Source organism: Amphiura filiformis, chromosome 15, assembly GCF_039555335.1.
Source record: "Amphiura filiformis chromosome 15, Afil_fr2py, whole genome shotgun sequence".
Classification (NCBI taxonomy): domain Eukaryota; kingdom Metazoa; phylum Echinodermata; class Ophiuroidea; order Amphilepidida; family Amphiuridae; genus Amphiura; species Amphiura filiformis.
In genome coordinates, this window is record NC_092642.1 from 26150612 (window position 1) to 26175502 (window position 24891).

General features: G+C 34.0%; 1 protein-coding gene across 1 annotated transcript in view; it reads left to right on the plus strand.

Annotated features, from left to right (window-relative positions):
• LOC140171438 (snRNA-activating protein complex subunit 3-like) overlaps nt 1-24499 on the plus strand; it is a 32594-nt gene extending 8095 nt beyond the window's left edge. Inside the window, exon 2 of the mRNA XM_072194698.1 lies at nt 21362-24499. Coding sequence (XP_072050799.1) covers nt 21385-22596 — 1212 coding nt within the window. The 5' untranslated portion in view covers nt 21362-21384 and the 3' untranslated portion in view covers nt 22597-24499. The remainder of the gene's footprint in view (nt 1-21361) is intronic.
• The last annotated feature ends 392 nt before the right edge of the window (nt 24500-24891 follow it).

Here is a 24891-nt window from a genome sequence, read left to right on the forward strand (position 1 = left end):
ATCATACCGTGGTACTGTGTGACATTGAAATAAATAACATTGAATTTACGAGTAATGTTTATTTATTATTTCTAGCTGAAAATAAAATTTTAATTCCTCCTTTTAATTTATTATACAATATGAACATAATGAGCAATTAACATAGCACATAAACCATTAAGGCCTAATATTTGTGTGTACAAAACGCTATATTAAATCTATGGTAACTGACCGCTATCCAAATATTCATCGATTTCCTCCATATTTTGTGAGATGATAGCAAATCATGTCTCTGACATGTGTGCCAAATTGCATTAAGATCGATGGCGTAACTGCAGAGTTATTGTCCAAAAACTAAAATCAGATGATTTTGCTAAGCAATTTTGTAGACAATCCCGGAAAAATGTGTTCGAACACCCACTGTAATTCCATGTTCTTCTTAGCATAGTGCGCACGCTATATGAGTCACTGGAAAATAAGAATTATAATAGTGTTGTCTCAACGTTTATCTTAAGCATGCCCCCTCCCCTTTCCCCACCAAACAATGTTGGGAGAAGATATGGTGAAGATGAGCATATTGGGCATGCCAACATTGTACGGGGTAGAAGGGGACCATTTCCAATATGGCCTTAAAAGTGTTCGAACAAATATTTCTGAGATTGTCTGAGGAATTCCTAAATCAGTGTTTGCTACTTCACATTTGGGTTCACAACTTCAGATCCAGTAGAGCGATTGAAATGAAACTCACACATGTTAGTTTATATATACTAAGGAACATAGGGAATAAAAAATATTACATTCCATTCACAAATATTTCAGGGATCGGTCAGTTTAAACATATATTTTCATCAAATTTTGACTAAGTTAAGTCAAATAACACGTAGAATACATTATACGTAGCCCCAAACATTTTAAAACATAGCAATTTGGATAATTAAAAAGTTGAAAATCTTTTGGAAAATCATTCACCATCTTTTATATTTGCTATGACACTAAGGGCACCGTCAAGCAAAAATCATACGGATGTGGGATGCAAATTTATCAATGTTATCTGCAGTAGATAGCAAAATAATGCAAAGACATATACCAACCTATGTCCATTGCTTTGCCAAACTTCTCACTCCAAAACAGTAATTCCCGACCCCACGAAAGTATACCTCAAAGAATTCAAGCAAAGACAAAGAAAAAGAAATCATTAAAGACCCCCCATAAAAAGATGAAAGAAACAAAGAAAGGAAATCAAAACAAAAATGCAAAGAAAATACTAAAAAGAAATTCAAGAAGATAAAACGAACAATCAAACTAAAAAGAAAACCATAATTAAAAAAGAAGGAAGAATAAAAAAAAGTAATAAAAAGTGCACATGTCACTTGCTGGTCAATAAGTTTCAAGTTCAAGACCAATTGCACATTAAAAGACACACATGCGCAATGTATAAGACACAAAACAATTGTAACTAACATATTCAATGATTGGTATGCAAGCTCAGGGTTATTTCATGATTGTCATTATATTTGAATGGAATAAAAGAAAATATTTTCAAAAATGCTGTTTTCCGATTAAAGAACCACCGATCATTATGAGCATGATAGATAATGACCTTTATTTCTAGGCCTACATGCAATCTTACATGGGCAAAATTCATTAAAAACATGATTTACGTTGTCTCTTCTGTGGGTATAATTATGTACACTGAAAGTGTGAAACCCTATTCATGGTAAAGGTAAATCATTGCTCATCTCCCCATTGAAAACACACAGTATGCACGATTGACCACAAAACATAAAGAATAATATGATTTACTTTTCTATTATATGGTAAATCGATGGATATGCGTGCTTGTCTATGTGTGTAAATCATTACGTTTTACCATTTGACCATCCTAACCATGGTGTATTTAAAATGTTTAATGAACACAATTTCACACATTAGGCTGTTTTTTAAATGTTTGTCAAGTAATGTTTTTATTATAAACTAATTTTAAAGCAATACATGTGCGTATCCGGTGCGCTTCTCTCCCTCCCTATCACTCTCTCCCTCTCCCTCGTTCTCGACGCCCCCCCATTTATCATACCGTGGTACTGTGTGACATTGAAATAAATAACTTTGAATTTACGAGTAATGTTTATTTATTATTTCTAGCTGAAAATAAAATTTTAATTCCTCCTTTTAATTTATTATACAATATGAACATAATGAGCAATTAACATAGCACATAAACCATTAAGGCCTAATATTTGTGTGTACAAAGCGCTATATTAAATCTATGGTAACTGACCGCTATCCAAATATTCATCGATTTCCTCCATATTTTGTGAGATGATAGCAAATCATGTCTCTGACATGTGTGCCAAATTGCATTAAGATCGATGGCGTAACTGCAGAGTTATTGACCAAAAACTAAAATCAGATTATTTTGCTAAGCAATTTTGTAGACAATCCCGGAAAAATGTGTTCGAACACCCACTGTAATTCCCATGTTCTTCTTAGCATAGTGCGCGCGCTATATGAGTCACTGGAAAATAAGAATTATAATAGTGTTGTCTCAACGTTTATCTTAAGCATGCCCCTCCCCTTTCCCCACCAAACAATGTTGGGAGAAGATATGGTGAAGATGAGCATATTGGGCATGCCAACATTGTATGCGGGGTAGAAGGGGACCATTTCCAATATGGCCTTAAAAGTGTTCGAACAAATATTTCTGAGATTGTCTGAGGAATTCCTAAATCAGTGTTTGCTACTTCACATTTGGGTTCACAACTTCAGATCCAGTAGAGCGATTGAAATGAAACTCACACATGTTAGTTTATATATACTAAGGAACATAGGGAATAAAAATATTACATTCCATTCACAAATATTTCAGGGATCGGTCAGTTTAAACATATATTTTCATCAAATTTTGACTAAGTTAAGTCAAATAACACGTAGAATACATTATACGTAGCCCCAAACATTTTAAAACATAGCAATTTGGATAATTAAAAAGTTGAAAATCTTTTTGGAAAATCATTCACCATCTTTTATATTTGCTATGACACTAAGGGCACCGTCAAGCAAAAATCATACGGATGTGGGATGCAAATTTATCAATGTTATCTGCAGTAGATAGCAAAATAATGCAAAGACATATACCAACCTATGTCCATTGCTTTGCCAAACTTCTCCCTCCAAACCAGTAATTCCCGACCCACGAAAGTATACCTCAAAGAATTCAAGCAAAGACAAAGAAAAAGAAATCATTAAAGACCCCCCATAAAAAAGATGAAAGAAAAAAAAAAGGAAATCAAAACAAAAATGCAAAGAAAATACTAAAAAGAAATTCAAGAAGATAAAACGAACAATCAAACTAAAAAGAAAACCATAATTAAAAAAGAAGGAAGAATAAAAAAGTAATAAAAAAGTGCACATGTCACTTGCTGGTCAATAAGTTTCAAGTTCAAGACCAATTGCACATTAAAAGACACACATGCGCAATGTATAAGACACATAAAACAATTGTAACTAACATATTCAATGATTGGTATGCAAGCTCAGGGTTATTTCATGATTGTCATTATATTTGAATGGAATAAAAGAAAATATTTTCAAAAATGCTGTTTTCCGATTAAAGAACCACCGATCATTATGAGCATGATAGATAATGACCTTTATTTCTAGGCCTACATGCAATCTTACATGGGCAAAATTCATTAAAAACATGATTTACGTTGTCTCTTCTGTGGGTATAATTATGTACACTGAAAGTGTGAAACCCTATTCATGGTAAAGGTAAATCATTGCTCATCTCCCCATTGAAAACACACAGTATGCACGATTGACCACAAAACATAAAGAATAATATGATTTACTTTTCTATTATATGGTAAATCGATGGATATGCGTGCTTGTCTATGTGTGTAAATCATTACGTTTTACCATTTGACCATCCTAACCATGGTGTATTTAAAATGTTTAATGAACACAATTTCACACATTAGGCTGTTTTTTCAATGTTGGTCAAGTAATGTTTTTTATTATAAACTAATTTTAAAGCAATACATGTGCGTATCCGGTGCGTTTCTCTCCTTCCTATCACTCTCTCCCTCTCCCTCGTTCTCGACCCCCCCCCATTTATCATACCGTGGTACTGTGTGACATTGAAATAAATAACATTGAATTTACGAGTAATGTTTATTTATTATTTCTAGCTGAAAATAAAATTTTAATTCCTCCTTTTAATTTATTATACAATATGAACATAATGAGCAATTAACATAGCACATAAACCATTAAGGCCTAATATTTGTGTGTACAAAACGCTATATTAAATCTATGGTAACTGACCGCTATCCAAATATTCATCGATTTCCTCCATATTTTGTGAGATGATAGCAAATCATGTCTCTGACATGTGTGCCAAATTGCATTAAGATCGATGGCGTAACTGCAGAGTTATTGTCCAAAAACTAAAATCAGATGATTTTGCTAAGCAATTTTGTAGACAATCCCGGAAAAAATGTGTTCGAACACCCACTGTAATTCCCATGTTCTTCTTAGCATAGTGCGCACGCTATATGAGTCACTGGAAAATAAGAATTGTAATAGTGTTGTCTCAACGTTTATCTTAAGCATGCCCCCTCCCCTTTCCCCACCAAACAATGTTGGGAGAAGATATGGTGAAGATGAGCATATTGGGCATGCCAACATTGTAATGGGGTAGAAGGGGACCATTTCCAATATGGCCTTAAAAGTGTTCGAACAAATATTTCTGAGATTGTCTGAGGAATTCCTAAATCAGTGTTTGCTACTTCACATTTGGGTTCACAACTTCAGATCCAGTAGAGCGATTGAAATGAAACTCACACATGTTAGTTTATATATACTAAGGAACATAGGAAATAAAAAATATTACATTCCATTCACAAATATTTCAGGGATCGGTCAGTTTAAACATATATTTTCATCAAATTTTGACTAAGTTAAGTCAAATAACACGTAGAATACATTATACGTAGCCCCAAACATTTTAAAACATAGCAATTTGGATAATTAAAAGTTGAAAATCTTTTTGGAAAATCATTCACCATCTTTTATATTTGCTATGACACTAAGGGCACCGTCAAGCAAAAATCATACGGATGTGGGATGCAAATTTATCAATGTTATCTGCAGTAGATAGCAAAATAATGCAAAGACATATACCAACCTATGTCCATTGCTTTGCCAAACTTCTCCCTCCAAACCAGTAATTCCCGACCCCACGAAAGTATACCTCAAAGAATTCAAGCAAAGACAAAGAAAAGAAATCATTAAAGACCCCCCATAAAAAAAGATGAAAGAAACAAAGAAAGGAAATCAAAACAAAAATGCAAAGAAAATACTAAAAAGAAATTCAAGAAGATAAAACGAACAATCAAACTAAAAAGAAAACCATAATTAAAAAAGAAGGAAGAATAAAAAAGGTAATAAAAAGTGCACATGTCACTTGCTGGTCAATAAGTTTCAAGTTCAAGACCAATTGCACATTAAAAGACACACATGCGCAATGTATAAGACACATAAAACAATTGTAACTAACATATTCAATGATTGGTATGCAAGCTCAGGGTTATTTCATGATTGTCATTATATTTGAATGGAATAAAAGAAAATATTTTCAAAAATGCTGTTTTCCGATTAAAGAACCACCGATCATTATGAGCATGATAGATAATGACCTTTATTTCTAGGCCTACATGCAATCTTACATGGGCAAAATTCATTAAAAACATGATTTACGTTGTCTCTTCTGTGGGTATAATTATGTACACTGAAAGTGTGAAACCCTATTCATGGTAAAGGTAAATCATTGCTCATCTCCCCATTGAAAACACACAGTATGCACGATTGACCACAAAACATAAAGAATAATATGATTTACTTTTCTATTATATGGTAAATCGATGGATATGCGTGCTTGTCTATGTGTGTAAATCATTACGTTGTACCATTTGACCATCCTAACCATGGTGTATTTAAAATGTTTAATGAACACAATTTCACACATTAGGCTGTTTTTTAAATGTTTGTCAAGTAATGTTTTTTATTATAAACTAATTTTAAAGCAATACATGTGCGTATCCGGTGCGTTTCTCTCCCTTCCTATCACTCTCTCCCTCTCCCTCGTTCTCGACGCCCCCCCCTCCCCCCATTTATCATACCGTGGTACTGTGTGACATTGAAATAAATAACATTGAATTTACGAGTAATGTTTATTTATTATTTCTAGCTGAAAATAAAATTTTAATTCCTCCTTTTAATTTATTATACAATATGAACATAATGAGCAATTAACATAGCACATAAACCATTAAGGCCTAATATTTGTGTGTACAAAACGCTATATTAAATCTATGGTAACTGACCGCTATCCAAATATTCATCGATTTCCTCCATATTTTGTGAGATGATAGCAAATCATGTCTCTGACATGTGTGCCAAATTGCATTAAGATCGATGGCGTAACTGCAGAGTTATTGTCCAAAAACTAAAATCAGATGATTTTGCTAAGCAATTTTGTAGACAATCCCGGAAAAAATGTGTTCGAACACCCACTGTAATTCCCATGTTCTTCTTAGCATAGTCCGCACGCTATATGAGTCTCTGGAAAATAAGAATTATAATAGTGTTGTCTCAACGTTTATCTTAAGCATGCCCCTCCCTTTCCCCACCAAACAATGTTGGGAGAAGATATGGTGAAGATGAGCATATTGGGCATGCCAACATTGTACGGTGGGTAGAAGGGGGACCATTTCCAATATGGCCTTAAAAGTGTTCGAACAAATATTTCTGAGATTGTCTGAGGAATTCCTAAATCAGTGTTTGCTACTTCACATTTGGGTTCACAACTTCAGATCCAGTAGAGCGATTGAAATGAAACTCACACATGTTAGTTTATATATACTAAGGAACATAGGGAATAAAAATATTACATTCCATTCACAAATATTTCAGGGATCGGTCAGTTTAAACATATATTTTCATCAAATTTTGACTAAGTTAAGTCAAATAACACGTAGAATACATTATCGTAGCCCCAAACATTTTAAAACATAGCAATTTGGATAATTAAAAAGTTGAAAATCTTTTTGAAAATCATTCACCATCTTTTATATTTGCTATGACACTAAGGGCACCGTCAAGCAAAAATCATACGGATGTGGGATGCAAATTTATCAATGTTATCTGCAGTAGATAGCAAAATAATGCAAAGACATATACCAACCTATGTCCATTGCTTTGCCAAACTTCTCCTCCAAACCAGTAATTCCCGACCCCACGAAAGTATACCTCAAAGAATTCAAGCAAAGACAAAGAAAAAGAAATCATTAAAGACCCCCCATAAAAAAAAGATGAAAGAAACAAAGAAAGGAAATCAAAACAAAAATGCAAAGAAAATACTAAAAAGAAATTCAAGAAGATAAAACGAACAATCAAACTAAAAAGAAAACCATAATTAAAAAAGAAGGAAGAATAAAAAAAAGTAATAAAAAGTGCACATGTCACTTGCTGGTCAATAAGTTTCAAGTTCAAGACCAATTGCACATTAAAAGACACACATGCGCAATGTATAAGACACATAAAACAATTGTAACTAACATATTCAATGATTGGTATGCAAGCTCAGGGTTATTTCATGATTGTCATTATATTTGAATGGAATAAAAGAAAATATTTTCAAAAATGCTGTTTTCCGATTAAAGAACCACCGATCATTATGAGCATGATAGATAATGACCTTTATTTCTAGGCCTACATGCAATCTTACATGGGCAAAATTCATTAAAAACATGATTTACGTTGTCTCTTCTGTGGGTATAATTATGTACACTGAAAGTGTGAAACCCTATTCATGGTAAAGGTAAATCATTGCTCATCTCCCCATTGAAAACACACAGTATGCACGATTGACCACAAAACATAAAGAATAATATGATTTACTTTTCTATTATATGGTAAATCGATGGATATGCGTGCTTGTCTATGTGTGTAAATCATTACGTTTTACCATTTGACCATCCTAACCATGGTGTATTTAAAATGTTTAATGAACACAATTTCACACATTAGGCTGTTTTTAAATGTTTGTCAAGTAATGTTTTTATTATAAACTAATTTTAAAGCAATACATGTGCGTATCCGGTGCGTTTCTCTCCTTCCTATCACTCTCTCCCTCTCCCTCGTTCTCGACGCCCCCCTCCCCCATTTATCATACCGTGGTACTGTGTGACATTGAAATAAATAACATTGAATTTACGAGTAATGTTTATTTATTATTTCTAGCTGAAAATAAAATTTTAATTCCTCCTTTTAATTTATTATACAATATGAACATAATGAGCAATTAACATAGCACATAAACCATTAAGGCCTAATATTTGTGTGTACAAAACGCTATATTAAATCTATGGTAACTGACCGCTATCCAAATATTCATCGATTTCCTCCATATTTTGTGAGATGATAGCAAATCATGTCTCTGACATGTGTGCCAAATTGCATTAAGATCGATGGCGTAACTGCAGAGTTATTGTCCAAAAACTAAAATCAGATGATTTTGCTAAGCAATTTTGTAGACAATCCCGGAAAAATGTGTTCGAACACCCACTGTAATTCCCATGTTCTTCTTAGCATAGTGCGCACGCTATATGAGTCACTGGAAAATAAGAATTATAATAGTGTTGTCTCAACGTTTATCTTAAGCATGCCCCTCCCTTTCCCCACCAAACAATGTTGGGAGAAGATATGGTGAAGATGAGCATATTGGGCATGCCAACATTGTACGGGGTAGAAGGGGACCATTTCCAATATGGCCTTAAAAGTGTTCGAACAAATATTTCTGAGATTGTCTGAGGAATTCCTAAATCAGTGTTTGCTACTTCACATTTGGGTTCACAACTTCAGATCCAGTAGAGCGATTGAAATGAAACTCACACATGTTAGTTTATATATACTAAGGAACATAGGGAATAAAAAATATTACATTCCATTCACAAATATTTCAGGGATCGGTCAGTTTAAACATATATTTTCATCAAATTTTGACTAAGTTAAGTCAAATAACACGTAGAATACATTATACGTAGCCCCAAACATTTTAAAACATAGCAATTTGGATAATTAACAAGTTGAAAATCTGTTTGGAAAATCATTCACCATCTTTTATATTTGCTATGACACTAAGGGCACCGTCAAGCAAAAATCATACGGATGTGGGATGCAAATTTATCAATGTTATCTGCAGTAGATAGCAAAATAATGCAAAGACATATACCAACCTATGTCCATTGCTTTGCCAAACTTCTCCCTCCAAACCAGTAATTCCCGACCCCACGAAAGTATACCTCAAAGAATTCAAGCAAAGACAAAGAAAAAGAAATCATTAAAGACCCCCCATAAAAAAGATGAAAGAAACAAAGAAAGGAAATCAAAACAAAAATGCAAAGAAAATACTAAAAAGAAATTCAAGAAGATAAAACGAACAATCAAACTAAAAAGAAAACCATAATTAAAAAAGAAGGAAGAATAAAAAAAGTAATAAAAAGTGCACATGTCACTTGCTGGTCAATAAGTTTCAAGTTCAAGACCAATTGCACATTAAAAGACACACATGCGCAATGTATAAGACACATAAAACAATTGTAACTAACATATTCAATGATTGGTATGCAAGCTCAGGGTTATTTCATGATTGTCATTATATTTGAATGGAATAAAAGAAAATATTTTCAAAAATGCTGTTTTCCGATTAAAGAACCACCGATCATTATGAGCATGATAGATAATGACCTTTATTTCTAGGCCTACATGCAATCTTACATGGGCAAAATTCATTAAAAACATGATTTACGTTGTCTCTTCTGTGGGTATAATTATGTACACTGAAAGTGTGAAACCCTATTCATGGTAAAGGTAAATCATTGCTCATCTCCCCATTGAAAACACACAGTATGCACGATTGACCACAAAACATAAAGAATAATATGATTTACTTTTCTATTATATGGTAAATCGATGGATATGCGTGCTTGTCTATGTGTGTAAATCATTACGTTTTACCATTTGACCATCCTAACCATGGTGTATTTAAAATGTTTAATGAACACAATTTCACACATTAGGCTGTTTTTTAAATGTTTGTCAAGTAATGTTTTTATTATAAACTAATTTTAAAGCAATACATGTGCGTATCCGGTGCGTTTCTCTCCCTTCCTATCACTCTCTCCCTCTCCCTCGTTCTCGATGCCCCCCCCCCCCTCCCCATTTATCATACCGTGGTACTGTGTGACATTGAAATAAATAACATTGAATTTACTGAGTAATGTTTATTTATTATTTCTAGCTGAAAATAAAATTTTAATTCCTCCTTTTAATTTATTATACAATATGAACATAATGAGCAATTAACATAGCACATAAACCATTAAGGCCTAATATTTGTGTGTACAAAACGCTATATTAAATCTATGGTAACTGACCGCTATCCAAATATTCATCGATTTCCTCCATATTTTGTGAGATGATAGCAAATCATGTCTCTGACATGTGTGCCAAATTGCATTAAGATCGATGGCGTAACTGCAGAGTTATTGTCCAAAAACTAAAATCAGATGATTTTGCTAAGCAATTTTGTAGACAATCCCGGAAAAATGTGTTCGAACACCCACTGTAATTCCCATGTTCTTCTTAGCATAGTGCGCACGCTATATGAGTCACTGGAAAATAAGAATTATAATAGTGTTGTCTCAACGTTAATCTTAAGCACGCCCCCTCCCCTTACCCCACCAAAAATGTTGGGAGAAGATATGGTGAAGATGAGCATATTGGGCATGCCAACATTGTATGCGGGGGTAGAAGGGGACCATTTCCAATATGGCCTTAAAAGTGTTCGAACAAATATTTCTGAGATTGTCTGAGGAATTCCTAAATCAGTGTTTGCTACTTCACATTTGGGTTCACAACTTCAGATCCAGTAGAGCGATTGAAATGAAACTCACACATGTTAGTTTATATATACTAAGGAACATAGGAAATAAAAAATATTACATTCCATTCACAAATATTTCAGGGATCGGTCAGTTTAAACATATATTTTCATCAAATTTTGACTAAGTTAAGTCAAATAACACGTAGAATACATTATACGTAGCCCCAAACATTTTAAAACATAGCAATTTGGATAATTAAAAGTTGAAAATCTGTTTGGAAAATCATTCACCATCTTTTATATTTGCTATGACACTAAGGGCACCGTCAAGCAAAAATCATACGGATGTGGGATGCAAATTTATCAATGTTATCTGCAGTAGATAGCAAAATAATGCAAAGACATATACCAACCTATGTCCATTGCTTTGCCAAACTTCTCCCTCCAAACCAGTAATTCCCGACCCCACGAAAGTATACCTCAAAGAATTCAAGCAAAGACAAAGAAAAAGAAATCATTAAAGACCCCCCATAAAAAAAAGATGAAAGAAACAAAGAAAGGAAATCAAAACAAAATGCAAAGAAAATACTAAAAAGAAATTCAAGAAGATAAAACGAACAATCAAACTAAAAAGAAAACCATAATTAAAAAAGAAGGAAGAATAAAAAAAGTAATAAAAAGTGCACATGTCACTTGCTGGTCAATAAGTTTCAAGTTCAAGACCAATTGCACATTAAAAAAGACACACATGCGCAATGTATAAGACACATAAAACAATTGTAACTAACATATTCAATGATTGGTATGCAAGCTCAGGGTTATTTCATGATTGTCATTATATTTGAATGGAATAAAAGAAAATATTTTCAAAATGCTGTTTTCCGATTAAAGAACCACCGATCATTATGAGCATGATAGATAATGACCTTTATTTCTAGGCCTACATGCAATCTTACATGGGCAAAATTCATTAAAAACATGATTTACGTTGTCTCTTCTGTGGGTATAATTATGTACACTGAAAGTGTGAAACCCTATTCATGGTAAAGGTAAATCATTGCTCATCTCCCCATTGAAAACACACAGTATGCACGATTGACCACAAAACATAAAGAATAATATGATTTACTTTTCTATTATATGGTAAATCGATGGATATGCGTGCTTGTCTATGTGTGTAAATCATTACGTTTTACCATTTGACCATCCTAACCATGGTGTATTTAAAATGTTTAATGAACACAATTTCACACATTAGGCTGTTTTTAAATGTTTGTCAAGTAATGTTTTTTATTATAAACTAATTTTAAAGCAATACATGTGCGTATCCGGTGCGTTTCTCTCCCTTCCTATCACTCTCTCCCTCTCCCTCGTTCTCGACGCCCCCCCCCTCCCCATTTATCATACCGTGGTACTGTGTGACATTGAAATAAATAACATTGAATTTACGAGTAATGTTTATTTATTATTTCTAGCTGAAAATAAAATTTTAATTCCTCCTTTTAATTTATTATACAATATGAACATAATGAGCAATTAACATAGCACATAAACCATTAAGGCCTAATATTTGTGTGTACAAAACGCTATATTAAATCTATGGTAACTGACCGCTATCCAAATATTCATCGATTTCCTCCATATTTTGTGAGATGATAGCAAATCATGTCTCTGACATGTGTGCCAAATTGCATTAAGATCGATGGCGTAACTGCAGAGTTATTGTCCAAAAACTAAAATCAGATGATTTTGCTAAGCAATTTTGTAGACAATCCCGAAAAAATGTGTTCGAACACCCACTGTAATTCCCATGTTCTTCTTAGCATAGTGCGCACGCTATATGAGTCACTGGAAAATAAGAATTATAATAGTGTTGTCTCAACGTTTATCTTAAGCATGCCCCCTCCCCTTTCCCCACCAAACAATGTTGGGAGAAGATATGGTGAAGATGAGCATATTGGGCATGCCAACATTGTACGGGGTTAGAAGGGGACCATTTCCAATATGGCCTTAAAAGTGTTCGAACAAATATTTCTGAGATTGTCTGAGGAATTCCTAAATCAGTGTTTGCTACTTCACATTTGGGTTCACAACTTCAGATCCAGTAGAGCGATTGAAATGAAACTCACACATGTTAGTTTATATATACTAAGGAACATAGGGAATAAAAAATATTACATTCCATTCACAAATATTTCAGGGATCGGTCAGTTTAAACATATATTTTCATCAAATTTTGACTAAGTTAAGTCAAATAACACGTAGAATACATTATCGTAGCCCCAAACATTTTAAAACATAGCAATTTGGATAATTAAAAGTTGAAAATCTGTTTGGAAAATCATTCACCATCTTTTATATTTGCTATGACACTAAGGGCACCGTCAAGCAAAAATCATACGGATGTGGGATGCAAATTTATCAATGTTATCTGCAGTAGATAGCAAAATAATGCAAAGACATATACCAACCTATGTCCATTGCTTTGCCAAACTTCTCCCTCCAAACCAGTAATTCCCGACCCCACGAAAGTATACCTCAAAGAATTCAAGCAAAGACAAAGAAAAAGAAATCATTAAAGACCCCCCCATAAAAAGATGAAAGAAACAAAGAAAGGAAATCAAAACAAAAATGCAAAGAAAATACTAAAAAGAAATTCAAGAAGATAAAACGAACAATCAAACTAAAAAAAAACCATAATTAAAAAAGAAGGAAGAATAAAAAAAAGTAATAAAAAGTGCACATGTCACTTGCTGGTCAATAAGTTTCAAGTTCAAGACCAATTGCACATTAAAAGACACACATGCGCAATGTATAAGACACATAAAACAATTGTAACTAACATATTCAATGATTGGTATGCAAGCTCAGGGTTATTTCATGATTGTCATTATATTTGAATGGAATAAAAGAAAATATTTTCAAAAATGCTGTTTTCCGATTAAAGAACCACCGATCATTATGAGCATGATAGATAATGACCTTTATTTCTAGGCCTACATGCAATCTTACATGGGCAAAATTCATTAAAAACATGATTTACGTTGTCTCTTCTGTGGGTATAATTATGTACACTGAAAGTGTGAAACCCTATTCATGGTAAAGGTAAATCATTGCTCATCTCCCCATTGAAAACACACAGTATGCACGATTGACCACAAAACATAAAGAATAATATGATTTACTTTTCTATTATATGGTAAATCGATGGATATGCGTGCTTGTCTATGTGTGTAAATCATTACGTTTTACCATTTGACCATCCTAACCATGGTGTATTTAAAATGTTTAATGAACACAATTTCACACATTAGGCTGTTTTTTTTAATGTTTGTCAAGTAATGTTTTTTATTATAAACTAATTTTAAAGCAATACATGTGCGTATCCGGTGCGTTTCTCCCCCTTCCTATCACTCTCTCCCTCTCCCTCGTTCTCGATGCTCCCTCCCCCATTTATCATACCGTGGTACTGTGTGACATTGAAATAAATAACATTGAATTTACTGAGTAATGTTTATTTATTATTTCTAGCTGAAAATAAAATTTTAATTCCTCCTCTTAATTTATTATACAATATGAACATAATGAGCAATTAACATAGCACATAAACCATTAAGGCCTAATATTTGTGTGTACAAAAAGCTATATTAAATCTATGGTAACTGACCGCTATCCAAATATTCATCGATTTCCTCCATATTTTGTGAGATGATAGCAAATCATGTCTCTGACATGTGTGCCAAATTGCATTAAGATCGATGGCGTAACTGCAGAGTTATTGTCCAAAAACTAAAATCAGATGATTTTGCTAAGCAATTTTGTAGACAATCCCGGAAAAAATGTGTTCGAACACCCACTGTAATTCCCATGTTCTTCTTAGCATAGTGCGCGCGCTATATGAGTCACTGGAAAATAAGAATTATAATAGTGTTGTCTCAACGTTTATCTTAAGCATGCCCCTCCCTTTCCCCACCAAACAATGTTGGGAGAAGATATGGTGAAGATGAGCATATTGGGCATGCCAACATTGTACTGGGGTAGAAGGGGACCATTTCCAATATGGCCTTAAAAGTGTTCGAACAAATATTTCTGAGATTGTCTGAGGAATTCCTAAATCAGTGTTTGCTACTTCACATTTGGGTTCACAACTTCAGATCCAGTAGAGCGATTGAAATGAAACTCACACATGTTAGTTTATATATACTAAGGAACATAGGGAATAAAAATATTACATTCCATTCACAAATATTTCAGGGATCGGTCAGTTTAAACATATATTTTCATCAAATTTTGACTAAGTTAAGTCAAATAACACGTAGAATACATTATACGTAGCCCCAAACATTTTAAAACATAGCAATTTGGATAATTAAAAAGTTGAAAATCTGTTTGGAAAATCATTCACCATCTTTTATATTTGCTATGACACTAAGGGCACCGTCAAGCAAAAATCATACGGATGTGGGATGCAAATTTATCAATGTTATCTGCAGTAGATAGCAAAATAATGCAAAGACATATACCAACCTATGTCCATTGCTTTGCCAAACTTCTCCCTCCAAACCAGTAATTCCCGACCCCACGAAAGTATACCTCAAAGAATTCAAGCAAAGACAAAGAAAAAGAAATCATTAAAGACCCCCCATAAAAAAGATGAAAGAAACAAAGAAAGGAAATCAAAACAAAATGCAAAGAAAATACTAAAAAGAAATTCAAGAAGATAAAACGAACAATCAAACTAAAAAGAAAACCATAATTAAAAAAGAAGGAAGAATAAAAAAGTAATTAAAAGTGCACATGTCACTTGCTGGTCAATAAGTTTCAAGTTCAAGACCAATTGCACATTAAAAGACACACATGCGCAATGTATAAGACACATAAAACAATTGTAACTAACATATTCAATGATTGGTATGCAAGCTCAGGGTTATTTCATGATTGTCATTATATTTGAATGGAATAAAAGAAAATATTTTCAAAATGCTGTTTTCCGATTAAAGAACCACCGATCATTATGAGCATGATAGATAATGACCTTTATTTCTAGGCCTACATGCAATCTTACATGGGCAAAATTCATTAAAAACATGATTTACGTTGTCTCTTCTGTGGGTATAATTATGTACACTGAAAGTGTGAAACCCTATTCATGGTAAAGGTAAATCATTGCTCATCTCCCCATTGAAAACACACAGTATGCACGATTGACCACAAAACATAAAGAATAATATGATTTACTTTTCTATTATATGGTAAATCGATGGATATGCGTGCTTGTCTATGTGTGTAAATCATTACGTTTTACCATTTGACCATCCTAACCATGGTGTATTTAAAATGTTTAATGAACACAATTTCACACATTAGGCTGTTTTTTAAATGTTTGTCAAGTAATGTTTTTATTATAAACTAATTTTAAAGCAATACATGTGCGTATCCGGTGCGTTTCTCCTTCCTATCACTCTCTCCCTCTCCCTCGTTCTCGACGCCCCCCCCCCCCCATTTATCATACCGTGGTACTGTGTGACATTGAAATAAATAACATTGAATTTACGAGTAATGTTTATTTATTATTTCTAGCTGAAAATAAAATTTTAATTCCTCCTTTTAATTTATTATACAATATGAACATAATGAGCAATTAACATAGCACATAAACCATTAAGGCCTAATATTTGTGTGTACAAAACGCTATATTAAATCTATGGTAACTGACCGCTATCCAAATATTCATCGATTTCCTCCATATTTTGTGAGATGATAGCAAATCATGTCTCTGACATGTGTGCCAAATTGCATTAAGATCGATGGCGTAACTGCAGAGTTATTGTCCAAAAACTAAAATCAGATGATTTTGCTAAGCAATTTTGTAGACAATCCCGGAAAAAATGTGTTCGAACACCCACTGTAATTCCCATGTTCTTCTTAGCATAGTGCGCACGCTATATGAGTCACTGGAAAATAAGAATTATAATAGTGTTGTCTCAACGTTTATCTTAAGCATGCCCCCTCCCCTTTCCCCACCAAACAATGTTGGAGAAGATATGGTGAAGATGAGCATATTGGGCATGCCAACATTGTACGGGGGTAGAAGGGGACCATTTCCAATATGGCCTTAAAAGTGTTCGAACAAATATTTCTGAGATTGTCTGAGGAATTCCTAAATCAGTGTTTGCTACTTCACATTTGGGTTCACAACTTCAGATCCAGTAGAGCGATTGAAATGAAACTCACACATGTTAGTTTATATATAATAAGGAACATAAAAAAAAAAAATATTACATTCCATTCACAAATATTTCAGGGATCGGTCAGTTTAAACATATATTTTCATCAAATTTTGACTAAGTTAAGTCAAATAACACGTAGAATACATTATACGTAGCCCCAAACATTTTAAAACATAGCAATTTGGATAATTAAAAAGTTGAAAATCTGTTTGGAAAATCATTCACCATCTTTTATATTTGCTATGACACTAAGGGCACCGTCAAGCAAAAATCATACGGATGTGGGATGCAAATTTATCAATGTTATCTGCAGTAGATAGCAAAATAATGCAAAGACATATACCAACCTATGTCCATTGCTTTGCCAAACTTCTCCTTCCAAACCAGTAATTCCCGACCCCACGAAAGTATACCTCAAAGAATTCAAGCAAAGACAAAGAAAAAAAAATCATTAAAGACCCTCCCCCCCATAAAAAAGATGAAAGAAACAAAGAAAGGAAATCAAAACAAAAATGCAAAGAAAATACTAAAAAGAAATTCAAGAAGATAAAACGAACAATCAAACTAAAAAGAAAACCATAATTAAAAAAGAAGGAAGAATAAAAAAAAGTAATAAAAAGTGCACATGTCACTTGCTGGTCAATAAGTTTCAAGTTCAAGACCAATTGCACATTAAAAGACACACATGCGCAATGTATAAGACACATAAAACAATTGTAACTAACATATTCAATGATTGGTATGCAAGCTCAGGGTTATTTCATGATTGTCATTATATTTGAATGGAATAAAAGAAAATATTTTCAAAAATGCTGTTTTCCGATTAAAGAACCACCGATCATTATGAGCATGATAGATAATGACCTTTATTTCTAGGCCTACATGCAATCTTACATGGGCAAAATTCATTAAAAACATGATTTACGTTGTCTCTTCTGTGGGTATAATTATGTACACTGAAAGTGTGAAACCCTATTCATGGTAAAGGTAAATCATTGCTCATCTCCCCATTGAAAACACACAGTATGCACGATTGACCACAAAACATAAAGAATAATATGATTTACTTTTCTATTATATGGTAAATCGATGGATATGCGTGCTTGTCTATGTGTGTAAATCATTACGTTTTACCATTTGACCATCCTAACCATGGTGTATTTAAAATGTTTAATGAACACAATTTCACACATTAGGCTGTTTTTTAAATGTTTGTCAAGTAATGTTTTTATTATAAACTAATTTTAAAGCAATACATTTGCGTATCCGGTGCGTTTCTCTCCCTTCCCATCACTCTCTCCCTCTCCCTCGTTCTCGACGCCCCCCCCCCCCATTTATCATACCGTGGTACTGTGTGACATTGAAATAAATAACATTGATTTACGAGTAATGTTTATTTATTATTTCTAGCTGAAAATAAAATTTTAATTCCTCCTTTTAATTTATTATACAATATGAACATAATGAGCAATTAACATAGCACATAAACCATTAAGGCCTAATATTTGTGTGTACAAAACGCTATATTAAATCTATGGTAACTGACCGCTATCCAAATATTCATCGATTTCCTCCATATTTTGTGAGATGATAGCAAATCATGTCTCTGACATGTGTGCCAAATTGCATTAAGATCGATGGCGTAACTGCAGAGTTATTGTCCAAAAACTAAAATCAGATGATTTTGCTAAGCAATTTTGTAGACAATCCCGGAAAAAATGTGTTCGAACACCCACTGTAATTCCCATGTTCTTCTTAGCATAGTGCGCACGCTATATGAGTCACTGGAAAATAAGAACTATAATAGTGTTGTCTCAACGTTTATCTTAAGCATGCCCCTCCCTTTCCCCACCAAACAATGTTGGGAGAAGATATGGTGAAGATGAGCATATTGGGCATGCCAACATTGTACGGGGTAGAAGGGGACCATTTCCAATATGGCCTTAAAAGTGTTCGAACAAATATTTCTGAGATTGTCTGAGGAATTCCTAAATCAGTGTTTGCTACTTCACATTTGGGTTCACAACTTCAGATCCAGTAGAGCGATTGAAATGAAACTCACACATGTTAGTTTATATATACTAAGGAACATAGGGAATAAAAAATATTACATTCCATTCACAAATATTTCAGGGATCGGTCAGTTTAAACATATATTTTCATCAAATTTTGACTAAGTTAAGTCAAATAACACGTAGAATACATTATTCGTAGCCCCAAACATTTTAAAACATAGCAATTTGGATAATTAAAAAGTTGAAAATCTGTTTGGAAAATCATTCACCATCTTTTATATTTGCTATGACACTAAGGGCACCGTCAAGCAAAAATCATACGGATGTGGGATGCAAATTTATCAATGTTATCTGCAGTAGATAGCAAAATAATGCAAAGACATATACCAACCTATGTCCATTGCTTTGCCAAACTTCTCCCTCCAAACCAGTAATTCCCGACCCACGAAAGTATACCTCAAAGAATTCAAGCAAAGACAAAGAAAAAGAAATCATTAAAGACCCACCCCCATAAAAAAGATGAAAGAAACAAAGAAAGGAAATCAAAACAAAAATGCAAAGAAAATACTAAAAAGAAATTCAAGAAGATAAAACGAACAATCAAACTAAAAAGAAAACCATAATTAAAAAAGAAGGAAGAATAAAAAAAAGTAATAAAAAGTGCACATGTCACTTGCTGGTCAATAAGTTTCAAGTTCAAGACCAATTGCACATTAAAAGACACACATGCGCAATGTATAAGACACATAAAACAATTGTAACTAACATATTCAATGATTGGTATGCAAGCTCAGGGTTATTTCATGATTGTCATTATATTTGAATGGAATAAAAGAAAATATTTTCAAAAATGCTGTTTTCCGATTAAAGAACCACCGATCATTATGAGCATGATAGATAATGACCTTTATTTCTAGGCCTACATGCAATCTTACATGGGCAAAATTCATTAAAAACATGATTTACGTTGTCTCTTCTGTGGGTATAATTATGTACACTGAAAGTGTGAAACCCTATTCATGGTAAAGGTAAATCATTGCTCATCTCCCCATTGAAAACACACAGTATGCACGATTGACCACAAAACATAAAGAATAATATGATTTACTTTTCTATTATATGGTAAATCGATGGATATGCGTGCTTGTCTATGTGTGTAAATCATTACGTTTTACCATTTGACCATCCTAACCATGGTGTATTTAAAATGTTTAATGAACACAATTTCACACATTAGGCTGTTTTTTAAATTTTGGTCAAGTAATGTTTTTTATTATAAACTCATTTTAAATCAATACATGTGCGTATCCGATGCGTTTCTCTCCCTTCCTATCACTCTCTCCCTCTCCCTCGTTCTCGACGCCCCCCCCCCCTCCCCATTTATCATACCGTGGTACTGTGTGACATTGAAATAAATAACATTGAATTCTGAGTAATGTTTATTTATTATTTCTAGCTGAAAATAAAATTTTAATTCCTCCTTTTAATTTATTATACAATATGAACATAATGAGCAATTAACATAGCACATAAACCATTAAGGCCTAATATTTGTGTGTACAAAACGCTATATTAAATCTATGGTAACTGACCGCTATCCAAATATTCATCGATTTCCTCCATATTTTGTGAGATGATAGCAAATCATGTCTCTGACATGTGTGCCAAATTGCATTAAGATCGATGGCGTAACTGCAGAGTTATTGTCCAAAAACTAAAATCAGATGATTTTGCTAAGCAATTTTGTAGACAATCCCGGAAAAAATGTGTTCGAACACCCACTGTAATTCCCATGTTCTTCTTAGCATAGTGCGCACGCTATATGAGTCACTGGAAAATAAGAATTATAATAGTGTTGTCTCAACGTTTATCTTAAGCATGCCCCTCCCTTTCCCCACCAAACAATGTTGGGAGAAGATATGGTGAAGATGAGCATATTGGGCATGCCAACATTGTACGGGGGTAGAAGGGGACCATTTCCAATATGGCCTTAAAAGTGTTCGAACAAATATTTCTGAGATTGTAGTTACAAGTAAAATTACACATGATCTCAAAAAATACAGTTTTGTATGGCAAAATACAGTTTTTGGGGTCTGTGAGTACAGTTTCTTGAGTTGCAAGGTTGGCATCTCTGCAAACAGCCCATTATTGACGCATTCACTCTATAATTTTCTTTTCTCATTCTATAGATTGCATAAATCACTGCGACACAATGGATGATTATATGAGCGGAGATGAGACAGTGCCAATATATGACGAGTTTGTCAAACCCGAAGACCTCAATGTCTCTCCCTTAATCCATGTTGGAAGTTTTGTCTCCAAATGGGAGTCTGTTCTGGACACAGTAGACTACCTTCCTAATGCCATTAATCCAGAACCTGAAATTATGTGCGATTTACTGGGAGCGAACAAGGAGATAGTGAAAGAGCTAGGGGGTGTTTGTGATCCCAGTGGACTGGATGCGAAGATGCCGGTTAAAAAAGCTCTAGACAAGATGGAGTTGGAGGAAGCTATATCAGCCACAAAAGGTCATAGGTTAAGTACATTACAATTACGTATGGATAGTCAGAAGAACACCAAAGCAAAGGCTATGCATTCAGTATCGATTGTTAGAGGGCGCTTCAGGTCCAACAGGAGTACCTTTGATATGGAGTATCATCATATTTCAAAACCAGGTAATGCGAAACATATCGTTCAACCTATGACGCTCCTACAATTATGGTTCTTCAAACCACTTCTTACAAGTGGTAAGGATCGAGAGTCTAAAGTAAAAATGATGTTTGATCGCGAGGTGTTACTCCTGTCCACTCAAAAACTAAAAGACATCAAGAAAATGATCACTTGTGTCACAGATGAAGCCCTCCTAGCAGAAGAATGCAGCGAATGTCCAGACCTCCCACAAGATCAGCGAGCTAAAGATGTCTTCAAGTCGTCATTCTTTTTCATAGACGACACGTTTTATGTGGATGAGAGTCACCCATCATGTAAGGACCTAAGTGAGCCAATACGCAAGTGGGCTTCAGGACATCGAACTGGAGTGTCTGCAGATATGCAAGTTGAATCAATGGAGGATGTCACAATGGAAAGTCTCAACATAAGACTTGGGTACCCGTATCTTTACTGCCATCAGGGAGAATGTGAGCACGTCTTTCTGTTCTCAGATATCCGTCTTATGCATGATATGGATAACAAAGACTTGGCAGGCTATCCAATGATGATTAACAAATGTGAAGCCAGACGCATTCATTGCATTGTGTGTAATGTGTTCACGGCAAAATGGATCACAAGAGAGGACAGTTTTTCGCCAAATGATCCATCGTTTTTTTGCAATCCGTGCTTTCGGATGCTGCATTACGATGCGGACGGTAAAAAACTGGGAAGCTTTAAAGCTTGGCCATACACAGATGCCAATATATTCAGTTGATTATGTAACACACAAGCTAATGCCTCACCCTTGACATTTGAAACTGAGCAGTGAAGGCATTTATCTTTTTACAATGGAACATTGTTAGCATAAAATCTGTTACAGGAGTATTTTGTGATTCCAGCATCCTCACTTTATGACATTTCACTATAGATATCCACAAAAACAGTTTATTCCCAAAATTTCAGTTGGTTCCGATTTTGTGTTTGTGAGTTATGCCCGTCACTGGGTTGTAATTTCATTCTGTTAGTGTTAATCAGAATTGATGATTGTTTGCTCAAATTATCTACAAGAAATTTGGTAACAAATAAACAGGTAGCCAGATTGTTTTGTATAAATTACACATGCTGTGTAAGTAGAAAGGTTGGTCTATATTGGGCTTTTCCAGTTGAGATCCAACCCCCCCCTATGGAAGACATCGCAGTTCCACACAGGGAGTGTGAAATTCAAATGGATTTGCCTATTAATAGTTGATTCAATTTGAAATCTACACAACCTGTGTGTGAAATAAAGGTCATGTCTTCTATAGGGGGCGTATGGATTTCAACTGGAAATGCCCACTGAACAAATTTAAACTGTAGGGTTTTTATTATGATGTTCTAATTTCTTCAGAACAAAATTATATGCTCCCGGATATTCACCATAGGACATATTCATGGGCATATTTTCAAGGCTAGTAAGCAACGAGCAAAAAGGCCACTAGGTACAGAAGAATGCTTAGACATCGAGTATCACCACTGATTTACAGAGACCATGGTCTTTGTGGCCTTTCTGAATTTCGAGCCCTGTTCCAACTGTCCAACATAAAACTGTTAATATTTCACAGTCAAGCACAAAATTCTTGAAGCTGTAAAGTTTTATACACATATTTATTTATAAATTAAAAGCACATACTGTATACATCCAAGTTTACGTGGGCATGGGTTGAAATAATCCCTAAGTTTGCCTTTCAATTTGCTGATCGTGCAGTCATCTCAAAACAAGGTTCTACCCGCAGAGTGTGTGTGCGTATGTATGCCTGACAAACGTGTGCGTTAACTGCCGCGTACGCTTTGCAAAAGCCTTCTGACGTGTTGCTAGAAAAGCGTGAGTAACAAAAGTGCACTTTTTGCATATGCATTTGCAGGGAGAGCCTCGTTTTGGTAGCAAGATAGCGGATCCATGCAAAGGGCGAATAGGTGCAGCTTTGGACATAAAACGTTTTTTATGCGTAGCATTATCAGCTTGCACTACTTGATTTTTGTTACATTTGCACATTCACTGTATAAGTGTATGGCATAAAATTGCTACACATTTCCATAATTGTGTAGCATAGTCATAGTGATCATAATTGAGTAGCATTTTGGTCCCCGATACCGGCTATGGCTGGCCTACGCTGAAAAGGTGACACGCAATCAAAGTGGAGGCCAGACTCTTTCAGTATATTATACATCTCTTAAGGGATCTGGAATGAGCGTTTTGAGTGTTTCGACAGTATTTTTTGTGGGGCATGAGAGCACATCAGACATCGAATTGCATTCTGAATACGAAGAATGTCTTTCTGATATCAAATAATTTACATTTTTGAAATTCACGATATAATACAAATTTTATGACAAATTATTAAAATTTGATATATTCAGTCCTCGAAGTAAATTTTATAAATCTAATGATATATTCTTAAAGTGTATGTAGCTGGGTGGAAAAGCCAACGATCAATTGAAAATTTTGACCTTTCATATTGAAGATATGGATTTTTTCCCAAAAAGACCTATTTTTTTTGGTGTTTTGGGAAAAAAATCCATATCTTCAATACGAAAGGTCAAACTTTTCAATTGATCATCGGCTTTTCATCCCACCTACATATACTTTAAGTATAAATCATCAGATTTATAAAGTTTACTTTTCGAGTACTGTTAAATATCAAAAATATCAATTTTTAATCATTTGCCATAAAATGTGTATTACATTGCAATTTCAAAAAATTACCTAAATTATCTAAAATCTTAAAAAATTAATGCAATATTGGATACGTAAATATAATTCAAGAATCCACTTAAAGAAATCTGTTAAGTATATATGCTTTAATTTAAAACCACTTTCATGAAAATCCATAGTCTAATTAAATTATAGAAAGGTAAACTTGATATGAAGATTTTCAAGTTGCTAATAGTATAAATATCTCACTTTTTGGGTATAAAAAGTGGGGGGATGAGTGAGAATGTGGATCATGAAGTGCCCCAGACAGAGGGGAAGACAAACCTATAAATAATGTAAATCAAGTACACATAGCATTATTAAGTATACATATGTACA